This window comes from Mirounga leonina, unplaced genomic scaffold (genome assembly GCF_011800145.1).
Source record: "Mirounga leonina isolate KUSES-001 unplaced genomic scaffold, KU_Mleo_1.0 Mir_180, whole genome shotgun sequence".
NCBI lineage: Eukaryota > Metazoa > Chordata > Mammalia > Carnivora > Phocidae > Mirounga > Mirounga leonina.
Window position 1 is genome coordinate 28,691,866 of NW_023270469.1, and position 16,312 is coordinate 28,708,177.

Genomic DNA, 16,312 nt, shown 5'->3' on the forward strand with positions numbered 1-16,312 from the left:
CAGTAACTTAATCTGGTTCACGAATACACTCCGGATAACAGAGTGCCATCCAGGTTTGAACTCACCTTGGTCTGACCCCAGAACTGTTTCAAAATTCATATTTCTGTGGGAGAATACAGACCAGTACATTGGCCTGGGATCCATTCATTTGTTTGCATTTCCACTAACATGTATTGAATCCTCAGGCCACGTCAGGCTTTGGACTCTGTGTTGGTATTATGAAGGTGACTGGGGCAGGGACATGGTCAGGAGGATGTGTGATAGTCCATGTAACAGATGACAAAGGCTCAGACCAAAGCAGCAGAGAGGAGGCAGTTGAATGGGATCCCCTAGAAGGATCTATGGGACCTGGGGAGTGAGGCTATGTGAGGAAAGAGAGGTGGTGGCCTGTTTTTGAAGTTCTTCCACTGAGGGGAGGGCCCACCAGGTGAGCAAGCTGGGCAGAAGGTCCTCACTCAGGGAGAAAAGAGGGAGAAGAGGCGAGATGTGGGGAGTGTTGACTTCAAGTGACATTACAGCCGGAGGCCCAACAGTCCCCCACTTATTCACAGTAAACAAGGTTGCCATGAGTCACCGTGGGTGGCTTCAGGAAAGACGAGAATAGGATGGAAACTTGGTACTTGTGAGCAGCTGGAGAAAGAGGACATGAGGGGCAGGGGCCACCCCCTCAAGCCCCCCCCCCACACACAACTTTGTTCAGAGCTGGAGGCCCCAGCCCCTTCTCCTTTCCCTAAAGAAGGAAAGAAGGACCAGAGTCTTTTGTGGTGTGAAAAGGCACATTGGGTAGTTGGTCTTGGCCATTTATCCCCAAAGAGTGACCAACAGACGAGAAAAAAAGGGCTCAGGCCTTGCAGATCTAGGGGGACAGAAGGACCAACAGCCCAGCAGCTTTGCAGAGATCCTCCCCACTTTGGTCCTGTCTTCTCCAAAGTGGACGTGGAGATGAGGATTACTGTCCAAGGGATTTATTAAGAAAGGAGCACGGGGGAAGCAGGCTGGGGATGGGGAGGCGGCCATCCCTGGCTCTGTCACCAAACAGCTTTGTGATCTTGAGCACATTGAACAAGTCGGGGCCTCCGTTCCCATATCTAGAAAATGAACAGTTACCATTTTCCAAAGTGTGGTAAGCCCATCTCTGGGGGTCCCATGAGGTGGTATTAGGTTGGGCGAAAGGAAGCTCATGTGGCCCATGTAACTTTGAACGCAATTTGCAAAGCAGAGGAATGGGGTGGGGTGGGGGGCTCTGGGACCAACCAGAGACTCTGAGAGATGCTGCTTACCCAGGGCACCAAGAATCTCATTTCATGAATTTACTTTCTATCATTGTTTTGTGTCAATGGCAGGTGGTACTTGTTTTTCAGGTACAACACCAGTATAAATATTCCTTTCAAAATAAGTAGGTGGTGACAACTCCAAAACCCGAAGGAAGTTATTATGGAAATAATAGTTGCAATTGTCAGAGGCTGGGACAGGGATGTGGAGGGTGGGAGCCCTGAGGGTTTTGAGGAGTGCTGAGCAAAGTAAGGGCTCATTCCTTACAGACTCAAGTCCTATGGAACCTTCTCAGACATTCCTCCTGCATGGTATAGCACCTGGCAGGTGTTTGCCAGAGCAGAAGGGGAAATTAAAAAGGAAAAAGAAAGTAAGTGAGAAAAAAAAAAAAAAAGTCTGGAGAGAAAAACAACCCCACCAACCAAAATAAACCAGGCCAGTGATTTTTCTACCACACTCTTCAAGGGAGCAAAGAGGTGGTGTTTATTTTAAATGAGCCCTTTTCTCCAAGTTGCCACTAATCCACGCTTTTATGTGATCCAGGAAAATCGGTCCTCAACGGCCAATGAACATCTTTGCGTGTATGAGTATTTGGAAAAAGAGCCACCTATTACCACAGGGTTTGGATTTAGATGCTGGATACAAATAGAGGGCAAACAAAACTAACAAACAAATTAAAAAAAAAAAAAAAAAAACCTGTGGTTTGGATCTAAAAAAAAAAGTCTCAGAAATGACAACTGTGTGGTAAGTCTGATGTCAAACTGAGTTAGCTGGGAAGGTGTCTGGGATGCTCTGGAACTGTGAGGGTATTTGGAATCTAGGGCTAACAGATGTCTCACTCTGCTTGAAAGATGTCAAGACGCTGTTCCTAAGGGCCTGTGGGTTCCCTTGGGGACAAAGCCACTGATAGTTTTACAGAAAAAATGCCCAAGCTGACGACCATATATCCAACACAAGAAGTCAAGAAAAGAATTGAGAAAAAAAAAGTCAAGCTGAGACATAAGGAAGAGAGGGAAGGAAGGGAGGGAGGGAGGAAGGGGTGGAGAGAGGGAGGGAGGGAAAGAAAGAAGGAAGGAAGGAAGGAAGGAAGGAAGGAAGGAAGGAAGGAAGGAAGGAAGGAAGGGAGGAAGGGAGGAAGAAAGGAATGAGGGAAGGGGGAAGGAGGCAAGGAGGGAAGTTGGGAAGGAAGGAATTCAAAAATAAATACATAAAAGATCCACGATTCGGGACCTTGCCCCCTACTCAAATCTTTGTTTGATAGGAGTTGCTCTGTGAACCTAGGGGTAAAGGAACATTGATTTTTGTTTGCATTATGTAGGATAATGGCGGGCCGGTGGACAGTCACTTCCAACAGGAGAAATGAGCAAATCTTTTCAGATAGAAATGATTTATGGCAGAAACCCCTCCTTGGCAGGGGCAGCAGGCTCAGTCCCTCCTTGCTGTTGAGTGTCTGGGAGAGACAGCACATTCCTAGCTCTCCCCTCATCTGTACTTCACACACGGGATCGTGAAGAGGCAGCCGTTCTCCAGCAGCATTGGAAGAGGGCTAAGATGTTTCCCGGCCCAGCCTAAAAATATCTCCCTTGACAGGCTGTCACCGTGTCTGATATTCCACCATTATAAATTCATTCTTCTCTGTTAAGGCATTTTGTTTCCAGTTCTCTGTTAAAATACAGATATCCCAGAGAATGTAGCTTGGGTGAGGCCCAGGCAGACCACAGCCGAGGAGTTAGCAGACCTGGATTTCCGGCTCGGTTCTGCACTGTGTGAGCTTGGGCGAGTCATTTTCACTTTCTGGACTCAGTGGCTCCACTGATTAAAAAAAAAGAAAAAGAAAAAAGGACAGAAATAAAAGGGCAGATGTGGTGGTCAGGGAGCTCTGAGATGTCTGGTTTCAGGAGGGAACACAGTGTGTTCATTTTAGGGTTTGTCACTGGAGGCCCAGCATGTCCATGGGAGCAGCTCTTTTGGGCCAAAGGGCATGGAGGTCAGGTCAAATAGTGTCTTACTTTCTCCCTCTAAAAAAATAAAATAAAATAAATAATAAAACAAAATCCCTGTTCCTCTCTTATATTTGACATCTCAACAAATGGCATCTCTCAAGCCCCTAGTGCCCCAATCCTTGGAGGCACCCAGAACTCCCCTCCGCAACCCCCCCCCCCACATTCAATCTATCAACAAAGCCTGTTGACTCTACTTTCAAAATATAGCTTAAACCTGATCACTAGGAGCAACCACCACTTTTCTGGTGACCACCATCGTCCAAGGTCCAGCATTACCTCCCCCTGGATTCTCTCATCAGCCTCCTAACTGGGCCCTGCTTCTGTCTTGCCCACCCAGAGCCTCAACTCTTCATGCCTGGGGATGCTTTGAAGACATAAATTAAATCCTATCACTCCCCACCCCCTGCCCATCCCTCTCTTCTTTTCTCTCTCTCATCATTAAACCCAAAGATCTCACCAGGACAAATAAAAGCCCCCATAACCTGAACCTGGCTTTGCCTTGGCCTCATCACCTCCTGCAAAGGTCCCTTTGCTTTTGCTCAAATCTGTTCCTACCTCAGGATCTTTGCACTTGCTATTCCTTCTGCCCAGAAATTGCCCCCTCCAATATCTTCATGGCCTACTCTCCAACTTCTTTCAAGTATCTGCTCAAGTGCCCCCTCCTAAGGGATGCTTCCCAGGCTGCCCTGGCTAAAAGAGCACACTTCCTTCCACGTCCTCACCCTACTTAATTTTTCTGCCAATACTCATCACCCGGACATTGTGAGAGGCCATCATCACACTCATTTGCTCACTTTCTGTCTCCCCCTCCACAGTAGAAGGTCTACAAGGGCAAGCTTTGTTTTGTTCACCGCTGCAAAATCACACTTGGAATGGCTCATCTGAGATATTTTAGGTGCTCAATTAGTATATATTGGAGGAAGGGAACAGAACAGGTTAAGCAGAACGGCACTAATCCAGAGGCTAATCTAAGCATTCCACTGGAGGGGTCAATGCCAAGGTCTTTCTGGCGCTATGTCAGCAGGACAGGATGTCCTGGGGAGTCAAAGGTAGAGCAGGCTCTTGGGAGATCAAGGTGGGGCAGCGTGGGGGAAACAAGGTAGGCAGTGGAGATAGAGAATCTCAGCCGAATTTACAAGTTCATGGGATGCAACTTCTTGATTAAGACCAGAGGACGCTAAAAGGCCCTTGTGGACAGATTCCAAAAGACAGGACCCTGCAGACAAAGGATAGGTTGTGAGTGGGAGGAGCTCTGAACCACCCAGAGGACTGATCTGAAATTGAGTCTACCCCAAAGCAGGTCCAGCCAGCTTCCCAAAGCTCAGCTCTGATCCTCAGGTCATTCCTCTGTCTGATTGCCTTCCGAGGCACCCAGTGTCCTCCCACCCCCCCACCCCCATCAAGCCCCAGAGAGCGCAGTGTGGCAGAAGAAGGTGGGAGGACTGACGGGGCACTGCTAAGGAACATCAGCCATTCTCGAAAGGATCCTCCCCAAGACAGAACTCAAAGCCTCAGTCTCCTGCCCTCCCCTCTTATCCCCAGGCCTTGGCTAGTGTCTCTCACGAAGTAGTCTTAAAAGAGCGTGACCCCAGTAACTATATTGAAGGACAACTGTGCGCCACTCACTAGAATTCTGGCAAAAGCAGGGGTGGTACAAACTTCATTTTACAGATGATAGGACTTAGCCACCAGGGCCCAAGCACAACCAGTAAGCCATAACGTCTCTGGACAAGAGCCCACGTCTCCATCCCCGGGCTGCCTGGGGTTCCCTGATCATACTCGTCCCAGCTATTACAGGGCTGAGGCTGGAGAGGCTGCTGCCCGCTCTGGGCCTGCAGCCCTGGGAGTCCAGTCTCTCCACCCCCCACCCCTCCCCACCCCCGCGCCCCAGGCCTGAGCAGCCCGCCCGCAGGGGGGCGATGGTAGCATGCCTGGAGTCGCCCTGAATGCAGGGTTAGCCCGCAGAAAGCAGCTAAGGTCAAGGAAAGCGCCCAGGGCCAGGGCCAGGCGCTAGGGGAAACCCTTGCAGCGCTGAGCACCCCCCCGCCCCCCAGGCCGTACCCCAGCTGTGCTGAGCGCCGCCGTCAGGCCGCCAGTGCGGACGGGAGCTCTCCAGCCCTTGTTTGATGAGCAGCGGCCAATAAATTCATTAATCATCATTTTATGCCTCATCAAACCCCCTCCAAGCCCCTCCATGGGAGTTACACAAATTAGCCCCTGAAAAGACAGTAATTTCAGTATAGCGAGGTAAGTGCTTTCTGATGGGCTCCGCGCACAGAGCTCTCCTGACAAGCCAATCCATCAGCGCGTTGGGGATGGGGCGCGGCCCGGCCGCCCAGCCTAGCCGGGGCCTCACCGGGCCCAGCCCTGGCCAGCCTCCCCTGCTCCAGCCCTCCCGGTCCCTCCCAGTCCCGCCCAGCCTAGCCTCCGGGAGAGGATCTCCGACCAGGGCGCCCCTTTCCCCAGCTCCTTTACCACCATGCACCGCAGGCTGTTGTGTCGGCCTCCTGTCCTCACCCACCCCGACTTCCTCCCCAGCCCTCCCGAAGAGAAGAAAAATTGGGCGCCGGGTGGGGGGGTGGGGGTGGGAGGGGGCGGGGTGGATGAGTCCCAGGCCCAACTTGGGGAACTAACTGAGGATGGTGGAGGAGGACGCGCTAGCGCTGAAGTTCTGAACTCCAGCCCCGGGAAAGGAAGAGCCAAGCGGACCTTTCTCCTCCTAACGCCTAGATGTCGGGGTTCCGTGACCCCTTGAAATTACTAAAGGGCTGTGTATATTGCAGGCGCACGTTATGGGGGGGGGGTGGTAATCCACGGCGTCCTGACGATTCTGAAAGAAATCCCAGGCTCCAAAAGAGAGCCATCTGGGAACAGAGAAGGGGGTCCTTCTGTCTAAAGGGCGGCTCCACGGGACCCTGGTGGCGGGGGTGGGGGTGGGGCGCGCCTAGCCATCTCCGTGGCCCTGTCGTCTTTCTCTCTGAGACCGCCACCTGGGGTGAAAGACGACGCCTGGGGAGGAGAGCAAGAAAGGATTTTCTCTGGAATGGGCCGGGCCGGTTGGACTCCAGCATGGGGAGCTGGGTAAGAGAAGAGAGGGAAAAGAGCCGGAGAAAATTGTGGCGAGGAGGGGGATATTTGCAAACGCGAAGCCCGCGCCGCGCCTTCTCACTTTCTGGTCCTGGAGCACAGAAGGTCCCACGGGCACCCTATCCGGCGGGCAGGGGCCATGCCAAGGAGGTCGGCGAGGAGCCGCAGGCCGAGCCAAGCCTACCGGCCAGAGCACTATCACCGTGGAGAACTGGAGCACCGAGCGACGCGCAGCTCCTTCATTAGCTTCCCCTCCGCGGCGCTGCCTGCCTCGGAAAATAAGTTAGCAAACGGGGAGCCGTTTATCTCTTTTATCTTGGGGCCTGATCCAATTAAATAAGTGCACATTTACATTTGCATCCATCAGGCGGGAGCGCTGAGAGCCCGGGGTTTGCTCGGAGCAAATAAAAGCAGATTTCATTGGGAAAAAGTGGCGTCTGAGCGCGCGGGGCTCGTCCGGGCGCCGGAAACGAGCGCAGCCAGGAGGGTCGCCTTGGGGACTCAGAGCTGGGGCCTACGGCCGACGGGAGGACAGAGACCCCGCAAGGCCCCAGAAGGGCCGGCCTGGGCAGGGGGTGCAACCAGAGCTCCATCCCTGCCCCAGAGGCGATCCTCCGTTAGGCCACAACCTGGGCCGCGTCTTGTGCCCTGGACCCGAGTCGCATTTAAACGAAAACGAAAAGGAGACCAACTCTGGCCAGGTCACCGAGGGAGACCTGTGGGGTGGGTCTAGGGACAGTCCTGAAGTTTTGGCCAGCTTGGAAGGAGGGCAGGTGGCAAGGTCTCAGGCAGTCCCGATTTTCCTATTCGGTGGCCGAGCGGAAAGATTCCAAGAGCCAGGCCGAGGATGCGCCTCCGCTTTCCCCCAAGATCTCTGCACCAGGGGGAGACCAGTTGATACTATCGGTTAGCGCTTCTGGAAGGGTGAAACGGACTCCCATGTGTGCACCTCTTGCTTTGCTGCGCCGACCTCATTAAGATGCTTTCGAAATAGGAGGGTTTTAAGAATGCGAAGGTAGTTTTGTTTTTCCTTTTCCTATGGAGGTCCGACGCATAGGCCAAAAGACAGAAACGGTTTTGGGGGGTGCGGCTGCGTGGTAGACCCCGGATAGGCCAACCCGCCGATGAAACAAAACTGTGCGGGTTCCAGAACCCTGGCCGGGAAAGGCCAGCAGAAGCGGAAGCGCGCACCTGAAGCGGAGCGGGAGCCCCGGCGCGCTGCCTGGGCCACGCACGGCTGCGGCCCCCCACCCGCACACTGTTTCAACCGTGGGCATATTTCTCAATTGCCTGCCGCCTGGTTTCCGAGACTGTGCCCAAACCGTGGCGGGAATCGGTAGGGTTAAAACTGTTCTAGTAGCGAGCCCTGCTCTCCAAATCTGCAATGCTAACTGAGTCATGGGACCCGAGCCGCAGCGAATGCGGTAGCTGGGCAGTTTCAGTTTGACCCGCTTGGGGTTCAGAGCTAAGACTCCGCTGGGGGTGGGGGACAGAGCCAGGTCTTGCCTAAACTCCTCCTCTCTGCGAACCGCGTGGCGCCCGGGGACCAGTAGGCGGCGCCCTTCCTAAACTGCATCCGCGTTCGGCTCCCTCTTGGGAGCGCAATCACATTCCTTTCACTTTGGGCGCTTTGGAAAGCGCTATTCCTTGCCCCTGCCCGAGTTGTCAGGTAGTCGTGGGGGACAGGTGGGCTGGGAGGCACGGCCAGTTCTGAAACTGCACGTACGACCCTCCCCGCAACCTTCCAGGCTCCAAGAGCAGCGCACCTCTAGCAAAATGAGAGGCCCGGAAGGGTTTGCAAACCAGAAGGCCTCGATGCAGGCCCTGTACCCAGGCCAGGGAGCATTTCGGGCCCTAGCGCCCCGAGCCGAGGAGCGGGGAGGGAAGCAGCAATGTCCCTTTTCTGTAGCTCCTCCTCAGTGCCCGCTTATGCGCCCTCGAGGATTGACTGGGGTGTTGGCTCTTCACCCCCAAATCCCACGAACTGATTCGGACCCGCACAGAGAGGTAAGGGAAGGAACCCAGTCCGTCCCGATTTGGCGCTGCCTCAGGGGGGTGACTGCATAGACCCCACGCAGTGATCCCGCTGCCCCTGCTGCCTGGGATTCGGCCCTCCTGGTCCCTAAGTGCCAAGCTAAAGGCTCCTCGAGGGGGCCGGAACCAGCGCAGTCAAGCGCAGGTGGCAAACGCCCGCGCAGCCCCAGGACCCAGGTGTCTTAGGCACTGCCTCGCGCAACTTCCGCGACCCAGTCCAAGCCTGCGAACAAACCTCGACGCCACTGCACGCCGGAAGTTTGCCCCCAGCGCCTCCAAGACACTGTGCCTTCGAGACGGCCCAAGACGCGGCCAAGCGGGGCTCGAGGAGGCACTTGGGACCGTTAAGACACGAAACTACTTCTAGCATTAAACGCTGGAGACATCTCCTAAATATCCGAACCCCGAACTGCCCGGCAGGCTTCCCTCAGACTGGAAAGTCTCTAGACACCAGAAAAACCACTGGCCATGAAACCCAGCTCTGCAAGGAGCAAACCCCAAACTTAATTGGAGGCTTGTATTCAAGATGAAGTACGCAAAGAAACCCGTAGACCCTGCAGAGGCCAAGGGCAGGAGGGATACGGACAGGGGGGCAGCGACTCGGGCTCCAGCCTTCCGGCCCCTGGTGGTTTCGCTCCCTGGCCCGGAGGCTCCTCGCGCAGCCCCTCGTTGGGGAGAAACGCCGCGGGCTCCCCGGTGCGCGGTTCCCGTTCCCAGGGAGCCCCGCGGGCATTCGGCTCTCAGCCCCGAGCCTCTGCGCTCAGACTTGGGAGGCCCACTCCGCGTCATTTGCATATTCCCGGGAACACAAGGAGGCCTGTAATTTTCTTTTTAAAATCGTTGGGCAGGGTTTAGGGCCAGCGCTTCCAAAACCCCGCAGAGTTGATGTCGTCCTTAAACTCTCTCTTAAGAGAAGGGGACTGGCCTATTCTTCTGACTTTTTTAGAAGAGAAGGTGACTCCTGGGGCTGCATATTCAACAGGGGGGAAAAGCTGATTGTGAACCAGGCTGTCGGCGGGGTGGGTGGAGGGGGCCGGGGCGCGGGGGTGGGGGGTGGTGGTAGGGCAAGTCATCTCTGGAATTCAATTGTTTAAAAAAATCATTTATAATTAAAGGGACAAAATAAAATACGATCATCTCATGCATATTTAATCATTCACACTTCCAGCTTTGAAACCATTTTCCCTGCGTGAATTTTCTCACTAATTTAAACTCTTAAGTCGACTGCTGTTCGCAAAAACATCTGGACAATGCAGTTTGCAAACTTGTTTAAATTCGAATAAGCGAATGGAGCCCCTTCGCGGGTTTTTTTTTTTTTTTAATAGCAAAAGTTAAAACTCCGGTGAAAGTTTGGGGTGTGCTTAAAAAAACAAGTAGGGTTAAAGTAATCTTGAGTAGAAATGCAAATATGTGCCTTCTGATTTAGCCTAATTAAACCGTTGTTATGTGCAAACACATTCTCTCTACACTCAAGCTTGGGTTTAATTGAGCAAATTAATTCCCCTCGTTGGAGTATGTTTTTGCTGTAAGCCCTCCCCTCCCCCCGACCACCGAAAATTTCCCACGAAGTAAAACACACCCCCGGTTCCACCTCTCCCGCGCAAAATGGAGACGCGAACACCGACAGTGTTGGCGGGCCTCGGGCACAGGGCGGTGTCTCTTCCTCATTTGGGATTGAGACTCATCCTGATTTTTCATTTTGAGATGAAACATGCGGGATTAAAACGAGAAAAATAAAGCCTCGAACGTATTTTGTAGCTACTTGGACTCTCAAACGAGAGACAGGAAAAGTGCTAACGCGACGACAAGCCTGATCGAGTCCACAACAGCCTCATTATCTAGGCAAATGTCCTCGAACTTTTGAAGGCCACTTCTCCAAAAAGGGGCCCATGCGGGAGCGGGGGCTGGGGGCGCCCTCCGGTCCGTTCGGGGCTCCCCTCACTGCCCCCAAGCGACTGTGGCTCTCCCTCCCCCACTTCCGCCCACTCTCTCCAATCGCCGACTCTGCGAAGTGCAGGCTTGTAATTCAGGACAAGTGTGACACCTACCTGTGAAAGGGGGGAACCGTCCCCTAGCCGGTCCCGCGGCCCCAGCCTCGCTACTGCGCGGGGATCTACGGGGCCGCCTACCACCCGCACTGTCGCGGCTGGAACATTTACTAATTTAATCAAATCCAACGAAGAGATCAATGCCCAATTTTGAAGGGGTAAGGAAAACAGTGACTTGGGAAAGCCTTCTCCTTGGCATCCCCTAACGCTCCCCGCCCGCATTAGCCCACAGCACCTTTGAAATAGTAATAAGGACTAAATCCGGCATAAAATCGAACTCATTAGCAAAGTTCACCAGCTGATTGCTTTGCATAAAACACGACACTGATTGGAAGTAATTAGGTTAAGCGATGGAGCTCGGGTGGTGCGTGTCTCTAGCAGGCTTTGCCATCTCTTCTCCCTTCTGGGCACACACTTGGGTCTCTCTCCTCCTTCCTCCAGGGTCCAATCTCCCCCAAGCAGCCCGCATCAGTGATCCAAATCTGCATTCCCGGCTTAGGCCAGGGTCCCCGGGGCTTGCCGCCTAATTACGGTTTCCCCCTGACACACTGAGGTTCTGTGGAACCTTTCATTCCCCACTTCGGAGAAAAAAAAAAAAAAAAAAGTTGCAGTTTCCACCTTTTGTCCAAGGCGATGGACAGTTTATTGAGGCTTCTAAAGAGTAATGAGTGGCTCTGATTATGTTAAAATCTCTTTTAATTAAATATTTTGCATTTTACAAAGGCGGCTGCCGTTTCTTTTACTTTTTAAATCTAAGAGTATAACCTGTTTCCTTTCTGCAATAATACTTTAGCTCATACCCAGAAAAATCAATAGGTGTAAAAAATTAAATTAAACTTGTATTTTTAAACTATGAAACAGTTTCGGGGGAAACACAAATGTATATATTTATATTACAAAAAAAAAACATTAAATGCCTGTACAGGTGTCTTAATTTCATAATTTACTTCAAAGATATTGAATTATCAATTTAAATACAAAAATGCTACATTAAATATACAGAATAAGATTTAATACAAATCCTTTTTTAATTTCTCTTTTCGGTTGGTTAAGACATTTTCGTGTGGGGAGATGTTTACATGTGTACGTCATCCATCTCCATGAACTATAAACTTTTTAATAGGAGGGGTAGTTTTGTTTCTCTCTCTTGTTGATGGAAAAATAACTGCCAAGGCCATGTTTTTTAATAAATTAGGAAAGTCCGGGACCGACGCAGCCCGCGTTAAATGTCGGACATACCTTTCTTCAATTCATAGGGAGAGTCTTTGCACAGGTCTAGCTGAGACTGGCTCCGCAACATTTTCGGGTCTTTAGCCAAAGCGTCCGCTCGGTTCAACACGGTCTGGTTTAATCCATTGAAATGCGAGCCCGGACCGGTTGTGGGGCCTGGCCCTGGCCCTGGGTGGCCGTGAAGGTGTCCGAAGGAGCCATAGTTCGTGTAGCCGGGATAGAAGGGCGCCGTGTAGTAGAGAGGCCGGGACAGCACCGTCCCGCCGGGAAAGGGACACTGCGCCGAGGGCGAGCGCGATGGCGCCGGGGTCGGCGACGCGCGGCTGCCTCCTAGGGTTTGCCCCGCTACCGGCCCGGGGCACGGTGGGCATGGAGAGCCTTCGCTCCCGCCGCCCCCGTCCTTGACCTTGTCCGAGGATGTGGCGATCTCTGCCAGAGACCACAGTTTGGGCTTGGCGAGCACCGCCTGCGGCGGCGGCGGTGGCGGGGAGTGTATGACCGAGGGCCCGCCGGGACCGGGGGGCAGCTCTCCCGCGGTTGGGTGAGGGCCCGGAGCCGGCGCGCCCGAGGGGTAGTGAGGGGCCGGGTCCTCAGCCAGACGCGCTGTCGCTGGCCCGGCCGGGGAGGGCCCGCCGGCGCGGGGGGGCCCGGGCAGCGCGTCCAGACGGCCCTCGGATGGCGGCTCCTTAAAATCCGAGTCGCTGAGGCTGCCCTCCGTCTCCTTGCCGGCGGGGGTGGGCGGCCCCTGCAGCCGTTCGCAGCCCGAAGCCGCCTTCTGCTCCGCTCCTCCTGCGGGCGAAACCCCAGGCCGTCAGGGGCGCGGAGGCCGCGCGGCGGGGCCCAGGCCCCCGCCCGCAAAGGCAGAGACCCTAGCCCCCAACCTCCAGGCCCCCCTTTTCCTTCTTACTCCCGCTCCAACACACCCTTTCCCGCGTCCACCAACCTGCTTCGGGGCCCTCGGAGTCGCCCTTGTCCTCCGGCTTCTGGGGCTCATCCTCGTCGTTCTTCTCCAGATCAATGTTCTCCTCCTCCTCCTCGTCCTCGCTGCGGTTCCGCGGCGTCCACGTCATTTTGTTCTCCTTCTTGAGGCGCCGGCGCGCGTTGGCGAACCAGGTGGACACCTGGGTGAGGGTCATCTTGGTGATGATGGCCAGCATGATCTTCTCGCCCTTGGTGGGGTAGGGGTTCTTGCGGTGCTCGTTGAGCCAGGCCTTGAGCGTGGCGGTGGCGTCTCGTGTGGCGTTCTTCCGGTACGCCGGGTCCCCGTAGGGGTACGAGCCCAGGGGCGCCGCGTATGGGTGGTACCCCAGGGAGCCTGCCATGCCCGGTGTATGATCGTAGGGAGAGCCCTGCAAGGAACAGGCAGAGAGAAGGTGAGAGTGGGCCGTGGTCCCCAGGACCACCTAGACGATCGAAGCACACTTCCCCTGCGCCCAGGGGTCCGCGAGCTGCGAGGCCCAAACTCCGACTTCCCCTGGGGTAAGGCTGGCGGGCTCAGACCCAGGGGCAACTCCTCCTCCTCCTCCGCAGGCAGCGGGGGCGCCAACTCCTGACTCCCGTCCTTCCCGGGCGCTTGAGCCGTCCTGGCCTCAGCGGCACCCTGTGGGCCCCCGTCTGCCGGGGCAAGTCCGCCCCCCATGCGCAGATCCGGCCACCTCGGCCAGGCCCTCCACCCAGACAGAGGCCTGGGCAGCGGCGGCGACTCGGCACTTCGTGCCCGGGTGGCCGCACGTTAGGCGCAAGGGGAGAGAACAAGGGAAGTCAAGGCATTTTTCCCCCCACAGAGAAAGGCAAAGGAAAAGCTAAGCCTTGTCCGGGCACTCCCACCCCTCCAAAAATGTTACCCCAAACCGAAGCCACGGCGCTTTTCCAGAAAGTGCACCCGGCCGAAAAATCCCGGATGCACCGCAGCTCGGCCGACTTTTCAGAAATTTAATACCTCCAAATCGGATTGCGAAGATAGGATTACGGATTTGCAACATTTTGGAGGACTAATTAAAGGCGAGGCCAAACACATTTACATAGACTTAGCACGCTTCTGCTCAGATTTCTGGTCCATTTCTTTTGAACTACTTTTCCAGAATGGCAAAACCAAAAAAATAAAATGAAATTTGCAGGGCGGCCTGGAGCTCACATTTGAACCAAATGCTGCTCTTTAATTGCAGCGACCTCTCCCAAAAAACCCTCTCCGCCAGCTCAACGACCCAAGCAGGACGCGGCTCCGCTCTCCGAGCAACTCCTGAGCTCGAGGCCCGGACGAAGCGGAGCGAGACAGTCGCCCAAGTTTGCAGGGGCCGCGGAGCTTGGCGGGGGCGGTCCGCGGTGGCGCCAAGGCCCGTGTCCTCCGCAGCCCCCGCCCGCCCCGCGCGGCCCCAGCTGCCCTTGCCTGCCGCGGGTCCCGCTCACTCACCACGTACGAGGAGAAGGCGGCGGCGGCGGCGGCCGCGGGGTCGGCACCGTACTGGAGGTGCGAGTTGTAGCCCGGCGAGGGCGCCGTGAAGGCGGTGGAGCCGGCGTAGGGCGAGAATGCGGAGCCCGACGACGAGCGGCCGAGCTCATCCGTGCGGGGTCCCGAGATGACGCTGGTGCTGTACGCCGGGCACGAGTAGAGCGCCAGCGAGGCGGACGGCTGGTACAAGTAGCCCTGCGGGTAGGACATGGCCACACACGGGCATGGGGCGCGCCGCGCCGCGGCCGCCAACGAGCCGGGCGGCGCCCTGCGAGGGCGAGCGGGCGGGCACCTGGCCTCCGGCTGCCCCCGGCTGCCGCTTCTCGGGCCCCGGCTCCCGGGCTCCGGCCCGCCGCGCCTCCTCGCTGGCTTCCCGCGCGCCTCCGGCTGCGACTGCCGAGCCCTCTCCTCTGCGCGCCTTGCTAGCCCCGGCTGGGTTCCCCCCCCTCCCTTGCTGCTTTCTCTTTTCCCCCCTCGCTCTTTGCACTGGGGGGCTCTGCTTTTGGCTTCGCAAAGGTCCTGCCAAGATGCTAAGTTGGAAATTGAGGATTCTGACGCCTTGTGCGCGCCTGAAGCTCCTCCTTCCCGGGGTGTAGTCGGTGGGAGGACTGGCAGGAACCTCTGGGCGGCCGCAGCCAACCCGGCCGCCAGGCGCGCCTCGCCCTCTCCCTCTTCCTCCCCGGCTCCCTCTCCCGCTCGCTGGCGCTCCCCTCGCCCCTCCCTCGCGCCCGCCTCTCCTCCGCGGCCCTCCTCTCCACCCTCCTCTTTTTCTCCCCCCCCCCACCCCCTTTCCCGGGTCTCTCTGCCTCTCTCTCTTTCTCAGACTCTCGAGCGCCGGCCCCAGGATGACAATCACATCCCAGGCGCGCCGATCTCTTCCAACTTTCCTTCCCTGCTAAGTCGGGGTGGAGTGGCGGTTCCGACACAAGGCGGGCCCTGGCGGCGGGTCCGGTCGCTCCGAAGCACAAAGGCAGCAAGGCGGGGGACTGGGCGCCGGCGAACGCTCTGCTCTGTGCTTGCCGCAGTAAACCGCGGAGTTAGCGGATTTCTTGTTCCGCAAGAGGCTGAGCTCCCAAGCGGACCGTCGCCGACCCGCCCCTGGCTTCTCCCCCAAGCCAGGGAGCCGGAGAGCAAGTTGGAGACCAGGAATGAAGGTCCCTGGGAGAGACGGAGGGATGCCCTCGTCCGGGGCGCGAGGAGGCCGAGATGACTGTCCCTCTCCGCCAGCAGCAGCAGGTGGGCGAGAGACAGGCCTTGGACGTCTGCATGTCTCCGGCCTCCCTTCCACCAACTCCCCGCCAAACGGCGAGGGAGGGGCGGGGCCCGGGACTACGGGAGAGCCTTTCTCTAGAGGAGAGGTAATGGGCAAGAGCTGCCATACGAAGAAGCAGCTGTACCGGAGTAGGTCTCCGGACCCCACTACACGCCCTCACGCCCCCGCCATGCCTCGCCGCCTCTTCCTCGGGACTCTCCATCCGCAGCTCCCCCTGCCAGGCGGGTGGCGGTGGTGGAAGGTGCGGGTCCCCTTCCCCTTTGCACTTTAGCACCCGCCCACGCTCCATTGCAAACACTCGGCATTGCCCAACCCAACCACTGTTTGTTCAGCGAGGCGCTGGCAAGGCAAACACACACAACTGAGTCACAGGCAGAGCCCTTGCCCACGACGGCCACACAGTTAGAATACAAAACAGACCCACTGCCTGTCTCTCCACCCCGCGCGGCCACAAGCCAGACACACTCGAACTCTGGGACAGACAGGGGCGCTGGTGAACCAAAACAGGGGCTGGCACAGTGTTGGGCACTCCACTGGAGCTCAGTCTATCAGGGACTTCGTGATCTTTTATAAAATTGGGTCACACGCAAGCCGGAGGACAACTACACAGTTCCCCGCGATGACTTTGACAAGCAAGATACACTTCATTTCCGGAGCTCCGGTCCCCGCACACTAACCCACTCAGTAAACTCGGACGCGCTCGGCGGCCGGACTTCACGCACGCGCGCTAACTCCTCCCCCTCCGTCAGCTTCCCCCCCGGCTCCGCCCCTCAAGCAGACAATCGACAATCTCTCGGTCAGCCCCGCCCTGTCCCTCCCTGCCTCCATCTCTAATTGGACGCTGGCCTCTATTGGCCCCGCCCCTCGGCGACGTGAGCCCGCTTCCCTCCGAGTCCCGGCGCCGAGCGGGTGGGGC

The 16,312-nt window shown here is 56.3% G+C and overlaps 1 protein-coding gene across 1 annotated transcript; it reads right to left on the bottom strand.

Moving 5' to 3' along the window:
• Positions 1-11,055: 11,055 nt before the first annotated feature.
• Positions 11,056-14,773, bottom strand: IRX5 (iroquois homeobox 5). Its single transcript, XM_035025195.1, has 3 exons — positions 14,085-14,773; positions 12,618-13,023; positions 11,056-12,463 (listed from the first exon to the last, which is right to left on the bottom strand). The coding sequence occupies exons 1-3, from the start codon at positions 14,331-14,333 to the stop codon at positions 11,667-11,669; spliced, it is 1,452 nt and encodes a 483-aa protein (XP_034881086.1). The 5' UTR covers positions 14,334-14,773; the 3' UTR covers positions 11,056-11,666.
• Positions 14,774-16,312: the final 1,539 nt, after the last annotated feature.

Excerpts from the sequence above, each read along its gene's own strand:
- IRX5 (XM_035025195.1), bottom strand. The coding sequence starts at position 14,333 with ATGTCCTACCCGCAGGGCTACTTGTACCAGCCGTCCGCCTCGCTGGCG. Across the intron at positions 13,024-14,084 it reads CCGCCTTCTCCTCGTACGTG|GGCTCTCCCTACGATCATAC; the intron begins GTGAGTGAGCGG and ends TGTTCCTTGCAG. Across the intron at positions 12,464-12,617 it reads CTCCGAGGGCCCCGAAGCAG|GAGGAGCGGAGCAGAAGGCG; the intron begins GTTGGTGGACGC and ends TTTCGCCCGCAG.